This window comes from Amyelois transitella, chromosome 29 (assembly GCF_032362555.1).
Source record: "Amyelois transitella isolate CPQ chromosome 29, ilAmyTran1.1, whole genome shotgun sequence".
NCBI classification, from domain to species: Eukaryota; Metazoa; Arthropoda; class Insecta; order Lepidoptera; family Pyralidae; genus Amyelois; species Amyelois transitella.
In genome coordinates, this window is record NC_083532.1 from 2,958,050 (window position 1) to 2,977,480 (window position 19,431).

The 19,431-nt window shown below is 37.5% G+C and overlaps 1 protein-coding gene across 1 annotated transcript in view; it reads right to left on the reverse strand.

The window, feature by feature from the left end:
• Positions 1-18,327, reverse strand: part of LOC106129485 (homeotic protein distal-less) — a 72,514-nt gene extending 54,187 nt beyond the window's left edge. The window contains exons 1-2 of the mRNA XM_013328056.2: positions 17,985-18,327; positions 1,690-1,877 (exon numbers count right to left, since the gene is read on the reverse strand). Of these exons, the coding sequence (XP_013183510.1) occupies positions 1,690-1,877; positions 17,985-18,309 (513 nt within the window). The 5' untranslated portion in view covers positions 18,310-18,327. The remainder of the gene's footprint in view (positions 1-1,689; positions 1,878-17,984) is intronic.
• Between the last annotated feature and the right edge of the window lie 1,104 nt (positions 18,328-19,431).

A 19,431-nucleotide genomic window follows, 5' to 3' on the forward strand; every position in this document is an offset into this window, starting at 1 on the left:
TTGTATAACTGCCATTAAACATGCAATTTAGTTTCATCTTTATCAAATAATTTATATTACCCATTGAAATACTGCTGTTTTTGAAATTATGGTCTAACATGATAAACTCTTGTATCGATACAACATAAACACATCACTACCGAGTGACGCGGGTTCATCAAAGTGCGGCGCACAGACAATAACTGAGAAATATTAAATTATAATAAAATTAACTCGGGCGCGCTTTTTATCTGTTGCCTTGCATTAAGAACGTTGAGATATTGAAACCGGTCGATTTTTTCTTAATATTAGTCAATGTATACTAAAAAGTTCTTCATATTTTTAATAATTTTTTTCGTTTTACCGTTAACGTAACTTTATCGGTATTTCGGTGCACGAATAAATATTAATATTCAGAAAATTATACATAAAACTTTTAAACCACTTAGTCGTAAGTATATACGGAAAAACGCACACATAACAGTTTGACAATTACTATTATACACATTTCACGGTGTTCCCATTTTCACGTAAAAAAGTGCGTAAGTATTTCGACACAGCCAAGTCTACGCCTTCTATAAACCTATGGTCTCATCCCACAGATGCAACACGTATATGACGATTATTCATTATACACGGTGACACATAGCGAATCGATCTGATACGAATCGAATCGATGCATCGTTTCCGAACGCACTGGCTGGTTAGAAAAAAAAAAATAGTCATAGAGATAGAGATGTTTTGGCGGTAAATTTATTTTTTAAAACTCTGTTTCTTTTTCTTCTATGAGTTTCATTCTACAAATAATTCACTTATCCATAATAATTTATTACGAAGAATATTACCTACTACATGATAGATTATCAATTTGGTAAATAAAACCTTAACAATAATTTATTTATTCTTATTTTGTTCGGGTCAAAAGCTTAGGTATGTAATACTCAAATATATAGTTATGATTATACCCATTGTATTTTGTGCAACGAACAGTAGTTTCTTTGCGTAACCTTATTTTACAATTACTTTTATTAGTAAAATCTATACTTCAAAACAAAAATAATTGCTGGCTTGGAAACAGCAGTAGAGTATCTGCGACAGATATTAAAAAAAGTCTTGTGTTTTAATTGCACGTTAGAATCCACGTCTGACTAACCATAGACAATAATACAATTAAAAATAACGGCTATTCTCGTTGTGGTAAAGTCTATTTTGAATATGATACAGATTTGAAGATAAAAAGTGGCCTAACGTACACACACGATTCGTAATTATATGGTTTGTGACATAATTACTACGTGCCGATAAGTGTCTGTTTTTTTTTATTTCTGTGAAGAAAGGAAACGGAGTTCGGTTTTTTTTTTTGATAAGAAAAGTTTGGTCTAAATTGCGGTACCTACTAGGTAATACTTATATAAGTAGACCATTAAAAAGTTATATGCAACAATATTTTTACATATAACATGTGACATGCAATTCAGAAGAACTCCTTGAATTTAAAGAAAGAAAAATATTCGGAGTTACTGTTTACTGCAAATATAAAAGACGCGTAAAACTATTACTTTTCCTCGTTTGTTTGTGATATCTTTTATGAACACAGAAATTTACACAGTTACATAGTTATTTAATTTAGAGGCTTGACATACATTTAAATTGTGTCAAAAAAAAAAAAAAAACTAAAAAAAAACTAAAATCCTTAAATCTTCCACTTACCTGAGTTTGTGTGAGGCCCAAACTCGCCGCCAGCTCGGCCCTCTCAGGCAACGCGAGGTACTGCGTCCTCTGAAACCTTCTATTAAGCTGCTGCAGCTGGAGACTGGAGTATATCGTGCGAGGTTTCCTCATCTTCTTCCCCTTCCCGTTCACACGGAGACCAGGGTCGTCAGATAACCCGCATTTTTCTGGGAACAAAGTCGAGATTAAATTAGTTTTTTTTTCTATAAAAAAGAGGATCTTTGTATTGTAATCCTGCAGAATAGTAGGTGAGTTATACAGAACTAAAGTGAAATTAAAAAGATTTTATAGGCAGTAAAGAACAGCGCTGTTAGAGAGAGTAAACGCGAGAGCAGCGCACTCCGAACATGATTCAGCTCGTATAGGTAAGCGGAAGGTTGGACGAAGTTTGGGTGAAGGTGGACAATCCGTTAACATCTTTATGTCAATGAGTTCAGATTAAATTTATTAAGTAAAATGTTAGTATAGATGCCGAATCTGATATGCTTAATTTGATAATTCTTTTAGCTTTCATTGTTATATTAACAAAGTGGCTCTCAAAGGAGCGATCGACAAGATCTCGGTAGGTCGGTCCAGGTTCTGATTGCTTGAAAAAATAGTGCATCTTATCTATGGTTTAAAAAAAATATCCCACTACGTGTCAACTTTCCAAATTCAAATCCGTAAACAGAACACCCCGATATAAATCAGCTCGCACAAAGCAGCTCATAAATCCACAATATAAATATTCAAGCCACACGATGCCAGAATGTTCGCCATCCATTTTGTAAAATATATGAAAGCCGCTACTTGATAATAGTCAGTGGTAACTTGTAATTACTGGGTGCGTATCGCTCCATCGGATCGGTAAGCCAACAGCCCGACTTTTTGGCGGTTACTCTCTGCATTTTTTCGAAGTTCGAACTCGGAACGCGTTATAATTTTTAATATTCGTCTTTTGAAATTTGGAATGCTCAAACACTTTTAGTTTGGTTGTCACAATAAAGTTTCCTTTTTAAAATAAGAATCAAGTCATAGAGAAGATGAAAATTTAAAATTTAAATCTATCTAAAACGCAACCCTTTTTTCTCACGTGTTATTTTATAAGTATTTTTTATTTTTTAAACTAAAAAAAATTACCACAGCATTAAGAAGGTGAACCGTACACGCAAACTAAAGAATATAAATCTCGTTTACATCAACATGTTCCGCTCGCATGCAAGAGTCTATGGTAAATCCATTCATAGAGAATTAAATACTCCAGCTTGTTTATGATACAGCAAGCACTTTTAGTATTAATGTCTCTGTATGATAAACGGGCGTTTGCAAACAATTTTGCATACATATCTCGCCGGATCGAAATACACACCTACTGAATTTCCGTGTTTCAATGCAGTTCCTGTTTTCACAAGATTATCTTTTTAATGTCTTTTACGTTTTAAATTTATTAGTCAAGTGATTTTGTAATTGGATTTTCTTCTTTTGGGTTAGCGACCTGTTTTTGTACATACATGTAGTCACGTCTGTGTCCCTTTCGGTGTAGACAGAGCCAACAGTCTTCGAAAAGACTGAAAGGCCACGTTCAGCTGTATGGCTTAATTAAATGGAATTGAGATGAGAGAAATAGTGTAAGGTTGCTAGCCCACAAGAGGATGTTTGTAAGCCTATCCCTTAGTCGCTTTTTACAACATCCATGGGAAAGATATGGCGTGGTCCTATTCTTTATATATTGGCGCCAGGAACCACACGGTATAAGTTTCATCGTCCCAAGATGCTGTGAAAATTTCCTTAATTATTAAAAATTGATGATGTATATTACGAGACCAGTTAGAATCCAAAGTTTACCTATAAGTATACGGAAAAAGGTAGGTACCTATTTCCTTTATTTAATAATTCCTCATTAACAACTTTCAATACATTCTACGTTTCCCATGTCCCATACAAAGTGTGTGTATGCATGTGTCGGCATTCGTCAAGAACAATGCTGGCCTGGGGCATAGACACGCCCTTCTAGTGATGTGCGTGTTGTCGATAATAGGGATGGGACGGTCGGCAGAATTAATTTGTTAATCGACTTCTGGATTTAAACTGTTGATAAATCGAAAATCGAAGGTAAGTGTTTGAACTAAATTCGCATTTTCATATTGATTTTTGACGTTTGTCCTATGTTTATTTTTGCAAAATGATCCTATACATGCCTTTTAACTTGTTTTACCATCACAAATACATATAGTCACGTCTATGTACCTAAGTACTTTACGGGGTAGATAAAGCCAACAGTCTCGAAAAGACGGCCACGTTCATCTGTTTATCTTAATGATAGAATTGATTTTAAAATAGTGACGGATGAATGCTAAGTTTATAAGCCCACCCCTTAGTCGCCTTTTACCACATACACGGTAAGAGATGGGGTTGTCCTATTTTTTTTCTATTCGTGCCGGGAATCATAAGGTATGGATTTTGTTACTTTATATTTTTAAACAATCAAACAGCCCAAAGTGTTGGGTCTACAGATTTGAAATTTTGCATGTAGGTTCTATTTTAGGTATTTTATAAGAGAGATTTTCCCGGAAGCGGAATGGGAAATAAACGGGACTTCCCCCAGTAAGTGGGTGGAGCCGTGGGCATATATAATAACAACTTCTAACAACAAAATATGTTGAAATTAAAAAAAAAACCCATGATCTGTTTATAGCCCTGTGACGTTGCTGATAACTGGCCGATATTATGCATTCGTTAATAAAAAAATACAATAATTCCAAATTCAAAACAAAGTTTAACCTTTCCCAAACTCCTTCACTAAAAATATTTTTAAATATATTATATTTTTTTTTTATGAAAAGAACGCCGCATCACTCTGCGCATGCCCGAAACGCGGCCCGCCCATTCGACCGCCTACCGAAAGCCCTCGTGAAACGAGCCAACTAAAACAATAAAAGAATAAAAAAAAAAACAATATAAAAAAAATAAAACCCCTTTCCAACTTCAACATAAACGCTTTTTAAGAGCAACCGTTGTGGACTTGCGACTATTTTGTGAGTAATTTTCATAGAAGTAAATTTTTAAAAACGGAATCCTATTACACATTCGCTGTCTATATGACTGGATGTATCTCATGAACTGTGATAACCACACTTGAAATTTACACAGATAGTGTATTTGTTACCGCCATAACAACAAATAATTGCACTTAGTCTGTTTCTATTTTAAATAAATTGTAGAACTAATAATTTTATCATTTGATAATCGATGCTCTTACGGTAACGAAAAAAATGTCGTGAGGCACATTCAGGCAACTAGATGTGGAACCATGGTTGATCAAGTTGAATGAATGTGCTTATTGCAAAGTCTGCAACCGTTGCCGGGGAACCTAACCTATTACGGGGTTAGGTTCTTCTGCGGAGTTTGTGGTTGCGGAGTTCAGACTGGTTACGCTTCGTCTAAAAACCTGAATCACCCAATCCAGGATCACAAGAATATCAGATCACAGGTGAACCTCAGAGATCTCTACGTCCAAATAGAAAATTTAAGTAAAAGAAACATTAATTAACATTAACTAGGCTTGGTTAATTCAAGGATAATGTGTTAGAACCAGTGTCTTTTTCAAATCATTTAGGTTAAGAAGCGAATATTAGACTCTAGCTAAGGATGTAATCGAGAACACATTGAAATAATAAGATAGTTAGTAATCTAAGCCATTTTGCAACCATTTTTTCTTAGCAAGAAAATGTAAGTCTTAATTAAAACGCACTAATTGTCTGAGGATCTAATACTAGACTTTGACATAACCTTACATTAATCATCATGTCTATCACTATAATCCAATCTGACATGGCGTCTATTGTCTTTGGCGGTGTTATTCAATAATATCCTGTTCAAGGGATTTTTTTGCTTTCGACAATATTTAGATAACTCTTTCTTTCTACCATATTAATTGTCATCATTACACGCCTCTCTCCTGGAGGGGTAGACAGAGACTTAATCTTTCCACTTGGCACGATCCCTGCATACTTCACTCACTTTCGCGTGTTCATATTTGAACCCTTGCTTTAAGTTAAATCTTAACTGTATTTCCCATTCCCATGGGAATTAAGAATATCACTGAGTTTGGTTAAACTCCCAAGGAATATACTTAAATGTTAGATTACAGTTTTGCTACGCTCAGTAGTTTCGGCTTTCAGCCGGTCAGTCACTCTGTAACGCAAGAGTTATATAAAACTCATTGATTAATTTGAAAATTTATACAATATTTATTGGGAATCTTATTAAAGCCTTACTTTTAGTTTATTTAGACTATTAAGGATGACCATTGTACTTACAAGATGAATGTTTTAAAAATTTGAATGGTACAACATATATTTTTCTTAACGATTTGACAAAGTCTAAGGCTTGTTTATAGTTGTAATAGTGTCGTACAACTCACACTTAAGGCTTGAACACCACCAAACGCAGTTCAGAAGCAGCGCAATCTGATAGCGGGGCGGCGGCTGAAGTTGTTATACAAGAAACTCTTTGACGACGTCACACTGAGGCGCGGCGGCAGAGCGGCGCTCACGAGTTTCAATCCGATGTGATAACTTCGAAGAGTTTCTTGTATTACAACTTATTGCGGGCCCGATTTCAAACTGCATTGCTTTTGACCGGCTTTTAACCTTTAGTCGCCAGTCTGTAAAGTTACTGTTAGTAAGCAAAATGGATCCCAAAGAACATAAAACATGTTAAGTACTTTCAACGCGGTTTTTACAACGAAATAGTCTTGCGGGAATCAAATTTTAATTTTTAATTACTGCTAGGCGTGTCGTGGGAAATTTGGGAATCAGTCAGTCATTTCAGCTGTCTAACAAACAACATGATCACGTCTCTATTCCTTACGGAGTAGACATTTGAAACGACTAAAAGGCCACGTTCAGCTGTGTGACTTAATACTGGAATTGAGATTTGAATAGTGGCAGGTTGCTCTCCCATCGCCATAAAGACGAATCCCAATTTATTAAATTTTCCCTTAATTGACTTTTACAATTTGCGCGGTAGGAACAGCGGCTGGTACACAGTTAACGCCTCGCGGGGTAGACAGAGCCTCGTGAAATGATAAAATTGTGTAGAACAGGTTGCTAGCTACGTGCTATAAACAGCTGGGAACCACACGGCACCTATTGTATTTTCCTTATATTTATCATCTCGCTAAAGCTGGCAAACTACTTAACAACTTTTTAGCAACACATGCATTATATTGTGATATATTCAGCAAAATTTGCGACTTACTCGTAATTAAAGTGCTGTGTGGTTCCCGGCACCAATATAAAAAAGAATAGGACCACTCCATCTCGTTCCCAAGGATGTCGTAAAAGGCGACTAAGGGATAGGCTTATAAACTTGGGATTCTTATTTTAGGCGATGGGCTAGCAACTTGTCACTATTTGAATCTTAATTCTATCTTAAAGCCAAATAGCTGAACGTGGCCTTCTTAGTCGGCCGTCGGCGGCCTAGCGCCGACCGTACTTTAATTACATACATATAGTCACGTCTATATCCCATGCGGGCTAGACAGAGCCAACAGTCTTGAATACACGTTCAGCTGTTATAGATAGAATTGAGATTCATATAAAACTAGCTCGTCGCCTAAAAGAAGAATAAGAAGAAAGTTTATAAGCCCATCCGTTAGTTACCTTTTACGGCATCCATGGGAAAGAGATGGAGTGGGCCTATTCCCCTTTTATATTCCTGTTACTATATCTTCTTTCACATAACAACATTCCATTATCACGCTGTTCATTATTCATTAAAAAAAATCTAGTAGAAATATAAATCTGTATCAGAATTTCTTATCAGTTATCTTCAACACAAAGACGCCGGTGGGCTGGTAGTTAAAAAGATGGGGAGTGACTGGCCTTAGGATCCTTAGAAGATTCTCGTTTGGGTACAGTCAGTGGCAAAAGTGACGATATTTTGTTTTAGGAAAAAATTTTTTTGACAACATATTTTTTTTCATTTAAAAATGTCTTTAATTCCGTCGTATCTTACTCGTGGATGTTGTAAAAGGTGAGTAGGGGAATAAGTCAATTTTTAACACTAAGCTTATCCCGTATAACCTCGACAACATTAACCGGAACCAACTCATATTGGATTATGGAATAACATGATTAATTTTAATTGCCGGCTTAAAAAAAGCGCGAGCCACGAGCACTTTTCTTTCCGACCATACGTTATATACCACGTGCTTCTAACATTTTTCGAAAAACGTTAAAATTACACTAAGCTATAATTAACGAACCCTAACAGTGTTATTAAATATTTTTTGTGTGTCGCCTGAAGCCGATAGGACAGTTGGTCGCCAGTAAAAAAGGGAAGTACTTATTACATACTTACCTAGCAACCACATTTTGTTGATTAATTTCATGATAAAGACAGTTTATTAGAGAGTCAGCGACGTAATCTGTACTAAAGGATGCATTTATACCTACGGGGTAGACAGAGCATTCTCGAAAACACTGAAAGGCCACGTTCATCTGGATGGCTTTGGCAATTTAGATGCAGATAGGTTTAGTGTATAAGATTACCAAGTTTATTCGTTTTTCCCTTAATTGTCTTTTACAATTTGGAGGTAAAGAGAAACAATTGGCGCACGATATGTTTTGTGACGTCATGCCGCTGTGATCTTCTGATCTTTCGCCTCTCTTCGAGCCAAAGGCCTTCGCCTTTGGTCTACTTCATCGCTCACCAAGTTAAGTAGCTCGCTATCCTCAGGCGGGTACTTGCTGGATCTCGTGTCTATAGTTAAACCTACGCCCTCTTAATATTGTTAAACTAGTCCTAATAAAGATTGTTATTATTCCATGGATCTTTAAATTATCTCTCATCTCTCTCACCTGCGACGTTTTACCTTTACGACACAGCTTTTTCTTCGCTATGGAGTTGTATGATAAGTAAGATACATACATAAAATCGCGCCTTTTCCCCGGAGGGGTAGGCAGAGACTACATCCTTCCAATTGCACTCTCTTCATGCAAGTTCGGCGGTTTCGGGTTTGGAGATATGGAGTAATATAGGTAGGTACATATTGTCTTTGTCGTCGTGACGCATCCACTATCCATTTATATTGTATTTATATTATATTATATGTATTGTATACGTTATATTATATGTTTATTTATTTAATATATTTATTTGATGTGCCGTGTGGTTCCCGGCACCAATACAAAAAAGAATAGGACCACTCCATCTCTTCCCCATGGATGTCGTAAAAGGCGACTAAGGGATGGGTTTACAAACTTGGGATTCTTTTTTTAGGCGATAGGCTAGCAACCTGTCACTATTTGGATCTCAATTCTATCATTAAGCCAAATAGCTGAACGTGGCCGATCAGTCTTTTTAAGACTGTTGGCTCTGTCTACCCCACAAGGGATATTAGACGTGACCATATGTATGTAAGTATGTATATATTTGATATTTGTTACTTTATGATAATATGTTTTAGGTCTATTAATATCAGTAAGTTTATTTAAGTAAGTTTATATCTTAATTATTAGGTATGTACACAAGCCAATGCCTTTCTTTACACTTTCCTGTCGTGGGCCTGCTGGAAGAAATTTCTCTAGAAATAAGTAGTGCCCTTGTACTGAATTTCTCTTTATTTTAAGTTTTTTTTTTCTTATCTTCCTTGTTGTGCATAAAGATATAAATAAAAAAAAAAATAACCAAAATAAAAAATAGGATTAATTATTAAGATTTCTGTGGAGTGATCCCATTTTAAAGTGGCAGTAACCACACGGCGGCGCCCTTATAATTCTTTGCATCCAACAAAACTCTATCGTATCACACAAATGACTTAATTATCGGTGTATTTAACTTGATTAAAATTAATTGCCTGCCATTTGTTGTTACAAATGGGTTTAGTTCTTACTAGCTGGTTTTTTTGGCTTTGCTTCACGGGAAGGCATGATTGGAGTACACCTTCAATGTGATGTGAAAGCAGTCTTTACACTATACGTTTTAATGTAATATCTTTGAATTCAACATACATACGTAAAATCACGCCTCTTTCCCGGAGGGGTAGGCAGAGACTACATCTTTCCACTTGCCACGATCTCTGCATACTTCCTTCGCTATATACATACTGAATTCAACCATTCAGCTAAACTTGGTTGGTCAGAGCGTCTTAGAGCTCTGATTATTGACTATTCACGCTTTAGGACATTATTCTCGTTATATGTAAATGCATTTTAGCCCAAAAGGGTCTTAAAATCACATTGAACATTAACTCAAAAATGTTTTATGTAACTCCATATGGGAATTAAGCAATCCAGCCTTATGCCTTATGTCATAAAGTTGTAAATCGTTTAGCAATCCAAGTTACCTTGTTACGAAACGCTGGTCACGCGAAATACAAGTTACGTGTTTTTTTTTCTGTTATTTTTTTTTCATTTGATTTGTGTTGAAAGGCCTTGACGTTTACTTCTATACGTCGGCACTTTCCGATTTTATTTAAATAGATGACATTAATATACTATAAGCTACCCTAGACTTATTTTTATTGATCCCCACCACCGCCTATAAAAGGAGGCGCTCAGTTCACAGCAGCCCCTTTCGCTGCCCGATTGTCGCCCGGTAAGGTTGTTGGTTGTGGTTGGCATCAATGAAAGTGAGTCTGTTCCATTTATTATTTTTGATCGATATTTTGGTTGAGTTTTGTTTTGATTATTAACGGTTGTTTGAAAATTGTTTTATAAATTAATTTGCTTTGATTGAAATAAATAAGGGTTTATTGTAATTGTTTTTTTTTTAAGTTTAAACCCATTTGGTCGCTAAGATCAGAAGTGGGATTGGCTTTCGCTCACAATCAGCCTTACAAACAACTTAAACAACCGTTAATTCTTAACAATTATGCCACGTGTTAACCGTAAACGGTCAATTAGCAAAACACAGCCTCGTTCGGAACTCGAGCGTAGTGGTCGTTGCAAAACTCTGCTGCATAGCAGGCACCGTTCACGTTCGCGTTGTGATAGACCGCGTACACAGACCGGTTCCCATTCGCGTTATGATAGATCGCGTGCGCGCCGTGATGAGTCACGCTCGCGTTCACGTCGTAGATCGTGTTCGCACTCGCGTCCTGTCAGATCGCGTAATGATAGCACGCGTTCCCGTCATCGCTCGCGTTCTAAAGACAATCACCATTCACGTGAAAGGTCTAGGTCACGCTCGATTAACTTGCAACGTCGCCGACGCAAATTAGGTTCCTATCCTCAAGATAACTGTAACTGTAAAACTCTGTTAAAGTGGCGTTAAGCGCGATTATGTCACGACTAAACGCTATTGAAGGAAATACTGCTAGCGGTTCGCATGTCCCGTCCTCCATTCGCGGTACTACGCCTCCTTTGGATAAAAGTAACTCGTGTACAACACAAGCGCTTGTAGATATGCTAGGCATGTTAACTAAAAACAAGCCCACCAATTATTATGTCTCAAATTTTGACCCGGCCATAAATAACTTTGAGGTGTGGTGCAATGAGGTGGAAAGGGCTAGGTGTGCGAATCGTTGGGATGATCTCGAGTGCTTTTCACGTGTAGCCCATTGTTTGAGAGGTGATGCAAAGATCTGGTTGAACGAGTGGACTACCAATGACCGCTCGTGGTCTAATTTTGTTAAGGAATTTAAGTCCCTGTGTCCACAAAAAAGGAATTACGCGCAAATTCTTCATGAGGTGATAAATTCCACGTCTGATAAATTTAAATCATATGCAGAGTATGCGCGTTGTTCTTTACTACGGTTACGTGTCATTAATGGATTAAGCGAAGAACTTATGGTACAAATAGTTATTTACGGGATTGGTGATATCCAAGTACGCGCCGCAGCTACAAACGCTGACTTGACAACAGAAAATCTAGTCTCATTTTTAGCTACTTATGTTAAACCTACCCGCAAATTTGATAATCGTAATTTTGATAAACAAACGTTTTCAAATTCACACGCAGCTAAAAAGCGACCTCATGATTATTCTAGCAGAAACGAAAATAAGTGTTTTATTTGCGGCCAAACGGGCCATTATAAAGACAAGTGTTCGAAGAGGCGCGACATTACCGATAAGACCAGTGTAGGTGGTAACTGCCATGGTCAGGGCAGGCCGAGCGTTATATAAGGACTGTTCTTAATTTAATTCGTATACAGAGTAACAATAAGAAATCTACATGGTCCGAGGCTTTGTGTTAAATTCAATTAGTCTTAAATGTAACAAAATAAAAAACAACCCAGTATTCCGCTTTGTACTTATTAATCGGTACCAACGCGACTACTCCTGTTATACGTGCGCTGATCTGCGACGTTGCCGTCGAAAACTCTAGCCCTAATCGTGAGGCCATGAGGGAACTCGGTAGAAGCTCCGCTAAAGCATTTTTAGATAAAAACCGGTATGGTCAGGATGCACGTAAAGTTCCAGGTTGATGATAAAGTTTTTGTCCGCTGGGAAACTTGGCCCTGGTATGAGGGGTCCATACCGTGTCATGAAGGTACTGCCCAGTGACCGCTACGAACTGAAACTATTGAGCGGGGCGAGAGGCAAGACTTCTCAGGCTGCTGCTCAATACATGGTACTATGGAAGGGCGAATGGTGTCCTGAGAGCTGTGCTGCATTTTTTGAAAGGAAGGTTCTCAATGAACTTTTAATTTGGTTTCTTTATGTTACAGTAGCACGCATGTGTATACATATGAGTGTGTGCGCAAGTGTGAGGCGTATATCTGCCTTTCTTGAACAAGCTGCCGGTGAGCTGCGAGCGCTTTGGAGTATTGGGCTCTGGCTGACGCGCACCCATGAATGTGGTACGCGAGTGGCGGGCGCTGTCCTGGTGAACGTGTACGCAGTACGCGAGTGGCGGGCGCTGTCCTGGTGAACGTGTACGCAGTACGCGTGGCGGGCGCTGTCCTGGTGAACGTGTACTCAGTACACGAGTGGCGGGCGCTGTCCTGGTGAACGTGTACGCAGTACGCGTGGCGGGTGCTGTCCCGGTTTACGTGTTCGATGAACGCGTATCAGCCGCTGTGCTGGCAGCCGCTGTGCTGGAAGTCGTATACACTGTATGCGCATCGGGTGCTGTCCCGGCGGGTGTTGTCCCGGTTTACGTGTTCGATGAACGCGTATCAGCCGCTGTGCTGGCAGCCGCTGTGCTGGAAGTCGTATACACTGTATGCGCATCGGGTGCTGTCCCGGCGGGTGTTGTCCCGGTTTACGTGTTCTATGAACGCGTATCAGCCGCTGTGCTGGCAGCCGCTGTGCTGGAAGTCGTATACACTGTATGCGCATCGGGTGCTGTCCCGGCGGGTGTTGTCCCGGTTTACGTGTTCTATGAACGCGTATCAGCCGCTGTGCTGGTTCACGTTATTAGCGTGTGGGGGGAACTTGTACAAGTTCAAGTATGAGTATGGTTGAGACATTTGGTTAGATGAAGTATGCATACTTATGAATGTAAAGGAGTTTTCGTTTTGTCTCGAAAGAGTTATTATGTATGAGGGCCTTGTATGCGCGATGTATGACAGACTAGGCAATGGTGTACATCGTCATAATCCATTAACATTTGGTTTCTCACATAGATTACGACGACGATGACTCCAACAGCGCTGGCGAGCCGTCGCTTGCTCCTGCCGATCTCATGAACGCTGTGAGTGATGGCGAACAAGCTCCCGTCGTGCCTGCTTGCGCTGTTACAGAAGATTCCTCCAGTGCAGCCGAGGACGGTGCACAGTCAGGATAGGCCGTATAAGCTACCCTAGACTTATTTTTATTGATCCCCACCACCGCCTATAAAAGGAGGCGCTCAGTTCACAGCAGCCCCTTTCGCTGCCCGATTGTCGCCCGGTAAGGTTGTTGGTTGTGGTTGGCATCAATGAAAGTGAGTCTGTTCCATTTATTATTTTTGATCGATATTTTGGTTGAGTTTTGTTTTGATTATTAACGGTTGTTTGAAAATTGTTTTATAAATTAATTTGCTTTGATTGAAATAAATAAGGGTTTATTGTAATTGTTTTTTTTTTTAAGTTTAAACCCATTTGGTCGCTAAGAATACATTATAATCACGTCTCATATTTGAAGGGGTAGATAGAAACTATATCTTTCCATTTGTCACAATACATTATCTATAGAGATTTACTTTGTATCATAGCCGAATGACGTACCTACTACTAAATTTTTCTTGCAGTCATTAATAAATACTTAGGTAGACTACTCTTTTAACTTTTTTCAGTAACATTTTGTCAATTATTTACAGCAAGCGAATTCATTATTCTTATTTTAAGACTGTATGCACTACTTGTTGATGTATATTGTTGAACTAAAAAAAAATTAAAAGAAGTTATTTGAGGAAATATTTTCTACTGCTACCAATTTAGGTCCATATTTTCATCAAAAACAGTTGGCAATACTAACACGATGACTAAACGTATTCGTTACCAAAAACATCGTACATCACAATTAAACTATTTATTTACAAACAGTTATTTAATAGATTTGGACCCCTCTTCGCTTAGGATTTATTGTTGGTATCCTATTACATCAGTTTGAGTGTTACAAATAAGGCTAATCACACATTAGCTTGCTTAATCACACAAAGACCATAAATGAATGATGGTGTTTGAAATGGAAATATATATTTAAAGGTACCTAATAAAAATACATTTACAGAAAATATTAAACATCTAAGGCTTATAAACTTGAGATGCTTCTTTTAGGCGATAGCACTGTCACTATTTGAATCTCAATTATATCATTAAGCCAAGTCTATCCCGCAAGGGATATAGACGTGATTATATAAGTATAAGTGCCGTGTGGTTCCCGGCACCAATACAAAAAAGAATAGGACCACTCCATCTCGTTCCCATGGATGTCGTAAAAGGCGACTAAGGGATAGGCTTATAAACTTGGGATTCTTCTTTTAGGCGATTGGCTAGCAACCCGTCACTATTTGAATCTCAATTCTATCATTAAGACAAACAGCTGAACGTGGCCTATCAGTCTTTTCAAGACTGTTGGCTCTGTCTACCCCGTAAGGGATAAAGACGTGATCATATGTATGTATGTATGTATATAAGTATATGTGTTAAAAATCTACGAATGGAATAGGATAAAATTGACAAAGCTGTCTAAGTAAGACAGCTTTGTCAATTTTATCCTATTCCATTCGTGGTTCGCTCTCCTAGTAATGTTTTTTAAGGATTTCGTTTCATAGTAAAATAACAAACACGAAATCTTTATAGACCCAAGTTCATTTCGTTAATTCATTGGAAATTGGAAGGTATTTGCAAAAAGGCTGTTTTCTTCTTCTCTTTAGGCAGATAAATCATTTTAATCGTTTTTAAAGCAGTCCAATGAAGGAGAAGCCTTATTGTTACAACTGCATAAATGAAGCAATTATAAGCTAACCAAATTAATTAGATCTTGTTGGAGTGTGCAGTAGAAGAGGGCACAATGTTAGATGATAGTTGATATAGAGACATGCATTAATTGGACTGTATATTGATATGACGCAGATGCGGTTTGCACTACCTAAGTATTACTTACACGACAGGAGGAAATGTTTGGAAGTAGTTAACAGGAATCGTTTACACGTCAGGAAATGTAAGTAGTTAACAAAGAAGAAATCGACGAAACTGCATGAAAGCATTGATGATTGCGGATGAAGCAAATGATGTTTGCAGCAATCGTGCAAGTGCAAAATTTAAGATAGAAAAACATACAAAAAAAAAATCGTATGATCACGCTATAGTTTCTCGGTTAAAGGAAATTGTCACTTTATCATTCCGCTTGTGACGTTCTCTACATACTTCTTTTACTTCATCCACATACATCAATCTTTTCGTTTGGAGTACTCGTAACTTAAAACTTAACCTTTCAACAGAGAAACCCCGATTTTATTAAAGAAAAATACGTAGGTACCTAAATGTCCAATTTTTTAAAATTTTTTAAAGATAAATTCTCGGATTATCACAAAATGGCCTCCAAACGCCGGGGGCGTTAGAAATCCAAGTCATATTTGGAAAACTCTGCGGCGACCTTCGTTCAGAAACGGAACGCCAATTAAGACATAACATCCTTTCGGCGCACAAAAAACTCCTCACATTTCCTTCCTACGTTTCAAATGTCATATTTTAACGGAAAATAGAGCAAGATTCGCGCATTTTCGCTGTCAAAATTAATTAATGATTCGATTGCGTTTTGTTTTAACTTAAAAATTAATCTTGAAAATGTTGGAGGTCGTGTTGTATTGACTTTGAACTAATTTGGTGTATTATTTTCTTTTTTTGAAAACAATTTCTTTTTAATATCATTATTTAGTGGAAGTAGTTTATTATAATGATTATTACGGAGACATTTTACTAGTTTTACAATAGTGATAGAAGAGAAAGAAAGAATAAAAATCTATAACAATTTATCAAAGTAACAAGTAGGTAGGATACCTTGCAAATTGAGAGCAAATTTATTAAACCTATGTAAAATTGTATTAACTCGGATTTTTTTAATGTACCTAATACATAAAGGCTTACCTACTCTAAGTTATATATGGCTTAGTCTATAAAACACAATGTATAGGTTATCTACCACAACTGCTCAAAACGGGTAGTGACTTCACGAGAATCTCATTACAAAATGTAATTAAACTTGTCAAAGCAGCTATAAAAAGCAACGCTTTAATCAAACTAGTTTATGACTTTATCGACATGGCTGCATAAGAAGTTTTCTTGCATTACCTACCAAAAAAAAATTCTCAAATGAAATTCCAATTTAAATTGAAATATTCACGAAAAACGTCACTGAAAAAGAAAATTCGAAAAAAGAAATCCGATTCGAGGGATTCGAGTGTTGCCATCAAATTTTCAAACGTGGAACAGGTGTAAAAAATTCAGGCGGGGGCTAAATTGTATGGCAGAAGAGACATGTTAAATTATTAAGTGGTAAGTCAGTCGCGTGAGTTACTTAGACGTTGTTTTGACGTTTGTCGATATGAGGAGCGTTTACAGGATACGATTTTGGTATTGTATAAAATTTTCCCGACAGCAGTCGTTTTCTGTTCATCGACATTCATCACTTAGTCTATTTTCATTAAAAAGATCGTCGGTTTAATGTACCTATTCTTGACCTAACTTTTTGCCCCCAGAACATTGCCTTATTTTCACTATGACCTAAATCCTATTGAATTTAGTTCTAATATCTTTCTTAAGTTTTGAGTTATTTTTCCCAATACAGGGAAATAAAATATTTCGTTATCCAGAAGCGCGTTCTAACATAAGAACTAGCACTTATTTATTTTGACTTGGGTTAAGTTGGATACGTAATAGAGTTGGGTACGCGCGTAAAAATATAAGGGTTCATTCTTACATACAACGAGCCAAAAAACCGTATCTAAATCGTACCGTCTAAACGTACTGTACTTAAACCTTTAATAAATAATCAAAAAAAGAGCATTTTTCCGACAACTTGGCCTCACGCCTACTTCATAAGAGCCGAGTAATAATTTTAGATCATGGCACCTCTTTATAACAGGTTAAAAAGTAATTTCTTTAGTAAGTATTACCTATATGGTGTTAGGTAAATACTAGTGTAAGTAATTGTCCGTTAGTAGATATCAAAATAAAGTTGTCGCTGTTAACAAAAAAAGAAAAATTTTCGACATGTCATTTGTAGGATAATTGATGTAAAATATTCATATGCCTTTGTAAAAAAAAATCATAGGAATTAATTTCCTGTGTTTATTAATTTTATTATTAGAACATAAGCATATACAGGGCAAAGAGTAAAAAGTATGTTTAACAGCCTTTGCAGAACATGCCTTGATCTCATAGATACTTAGTAGGATGGAACAATAACTTATATACGAAAAAGATCCTGTAAATCTTAACATGTACTCCAAGATCGTGGTCATAGAGACAGGCCTTGTAGGGCACCGGGACTAACGCTAGCACGAAAGCATGGCTAAAAAACTTCTGCAAACATTTGACGAAAATACTACAATAGTGCTGTGTGGTTCCCGGCACCAATATAAAAAAAAGAATAGGACCACTCCATCTCGTTCCCATGGATGTCGTAAAAGGCGACTAAGGGATAGGCTTCTAAACTTGGGATTCTTCTTTTAGGCGATGGGCTGGCGACCTGTCACTATTTGAATCTCAATTCTATCATCGAGCCAAAAAGCTGAACGCGGCCTGTCAGTCTTTTCAAGACTGTTATCTCTGTCTAGCCCGCAAGGGATATAGACGTGACTATATGTATGTATGTACTACAATAAATACGGAAATCATTAAAAAAAGATTAACTCACCATCTTTAGGCGGACTGGCACATTGAGGCGCGTACGAACTTAAATGGTAGCCATATGTATTCTGGTGCATAGGAGGGAACGGATAACCTAAGGACCTTGGACTCGGGAACCCTGACGCTTCATGGGGATTCTGTTGACCACCGGGGCTCCCAAAATGATGGGGATGTTGATACCCCCCCTTAAAAGGCCCGTAACCGTGTTGCTGTAATTCTATGAAAGCGGATTTCGATGAGACGTTAGTTGGGGTCGAATTTGTTGAGTCGTGTGGTGTCTGGGAGCCCCCCAGGTGATGGTGCTGGTGGTCTAAGGCGTCTTGAGTGGTCATGGCGGGTTGGGGGGTGGATGGGCCCCCCCCGTCCGAAGACTGGGGAGGCCCGAAAGGATCTGTGAAACTCAGGGTGTTAGGTTTGCTATTAGGGGATTGAATTCGGGTAATTTTGAGGGATTTAGGCTCCTGGTGTTGTATGACGCCGCTTGTGTAGCCTGAAACAAAAACAAAATACCTATATTAAATACTGTCACGAAACCGTCTAGCTATTCATAAAATATTAGCGGGCAACACTTCTATCAATTTTTCGTACTCTTGTCATTTATTTTATAAAATGAACTCAAAACATGCTCAAAAGATTTGAATTAAGAATTGTTATTTAATTTGGTAAAAATCTACTTTTGATTAAGTATGGAACAACCATTGTTAGGAATTAGAAGCCTTGCCTGCCAATCTCGGGCAGTTTTTTATTTCTATTTATATTTTAAGAAAATTTGGGAGGTTTCCTTACTGTGCTTCTAAATTTGAAAATAAAGAAGAACCGTAATAAAACTTTTAAAAACAGAATCCGTAGAAAATCTAACAAACTTTTTCAGAACAGTTTGATTTTTTCATTAAAAAAAAACACAATATTTCCAAAATAGAATCCTTATCTGCCAATCTTGGACATTTATTTGTCGTATATCCTCTTTATTGGATCAATTGAGCATGTCGACGTCAAATCGTTTTACAGAAACTCGTATGACCTCCCGTGACCCCGTGGGAGATGGACGCGCCTCATTGGTGCTGCATTGTGTGCTTCGAAAGAAATTTCGATTATATTACTTTTGGATAAAGAAGTGCCGTGTGGTTCCCGGCAACAATACAAAAAAGAATAGGACCACTCCATCTCTTTCCCATGGATCTCGTAAAAGGCGACTAAGGGATAGGCTTACAAACTTGGGATTCTTTTTTAGGCGATGGGCTAGCAACCTGTCACTATTTGAATCTCAATTCTATCATTAAGCCAAATAGCTGAACGTGGCCATTCAGTCTTTTTAAGACTATTGGCTCTGTCTACCCGCAAGGGATATAGACGTGACCATATGTATAAATGTATGTATGTTGGATAAAGAAGCGACTCTTGTACGTAAATTGATTTCAAAATGATGATGTAAGTAATGTTTTGAAAACAAAATT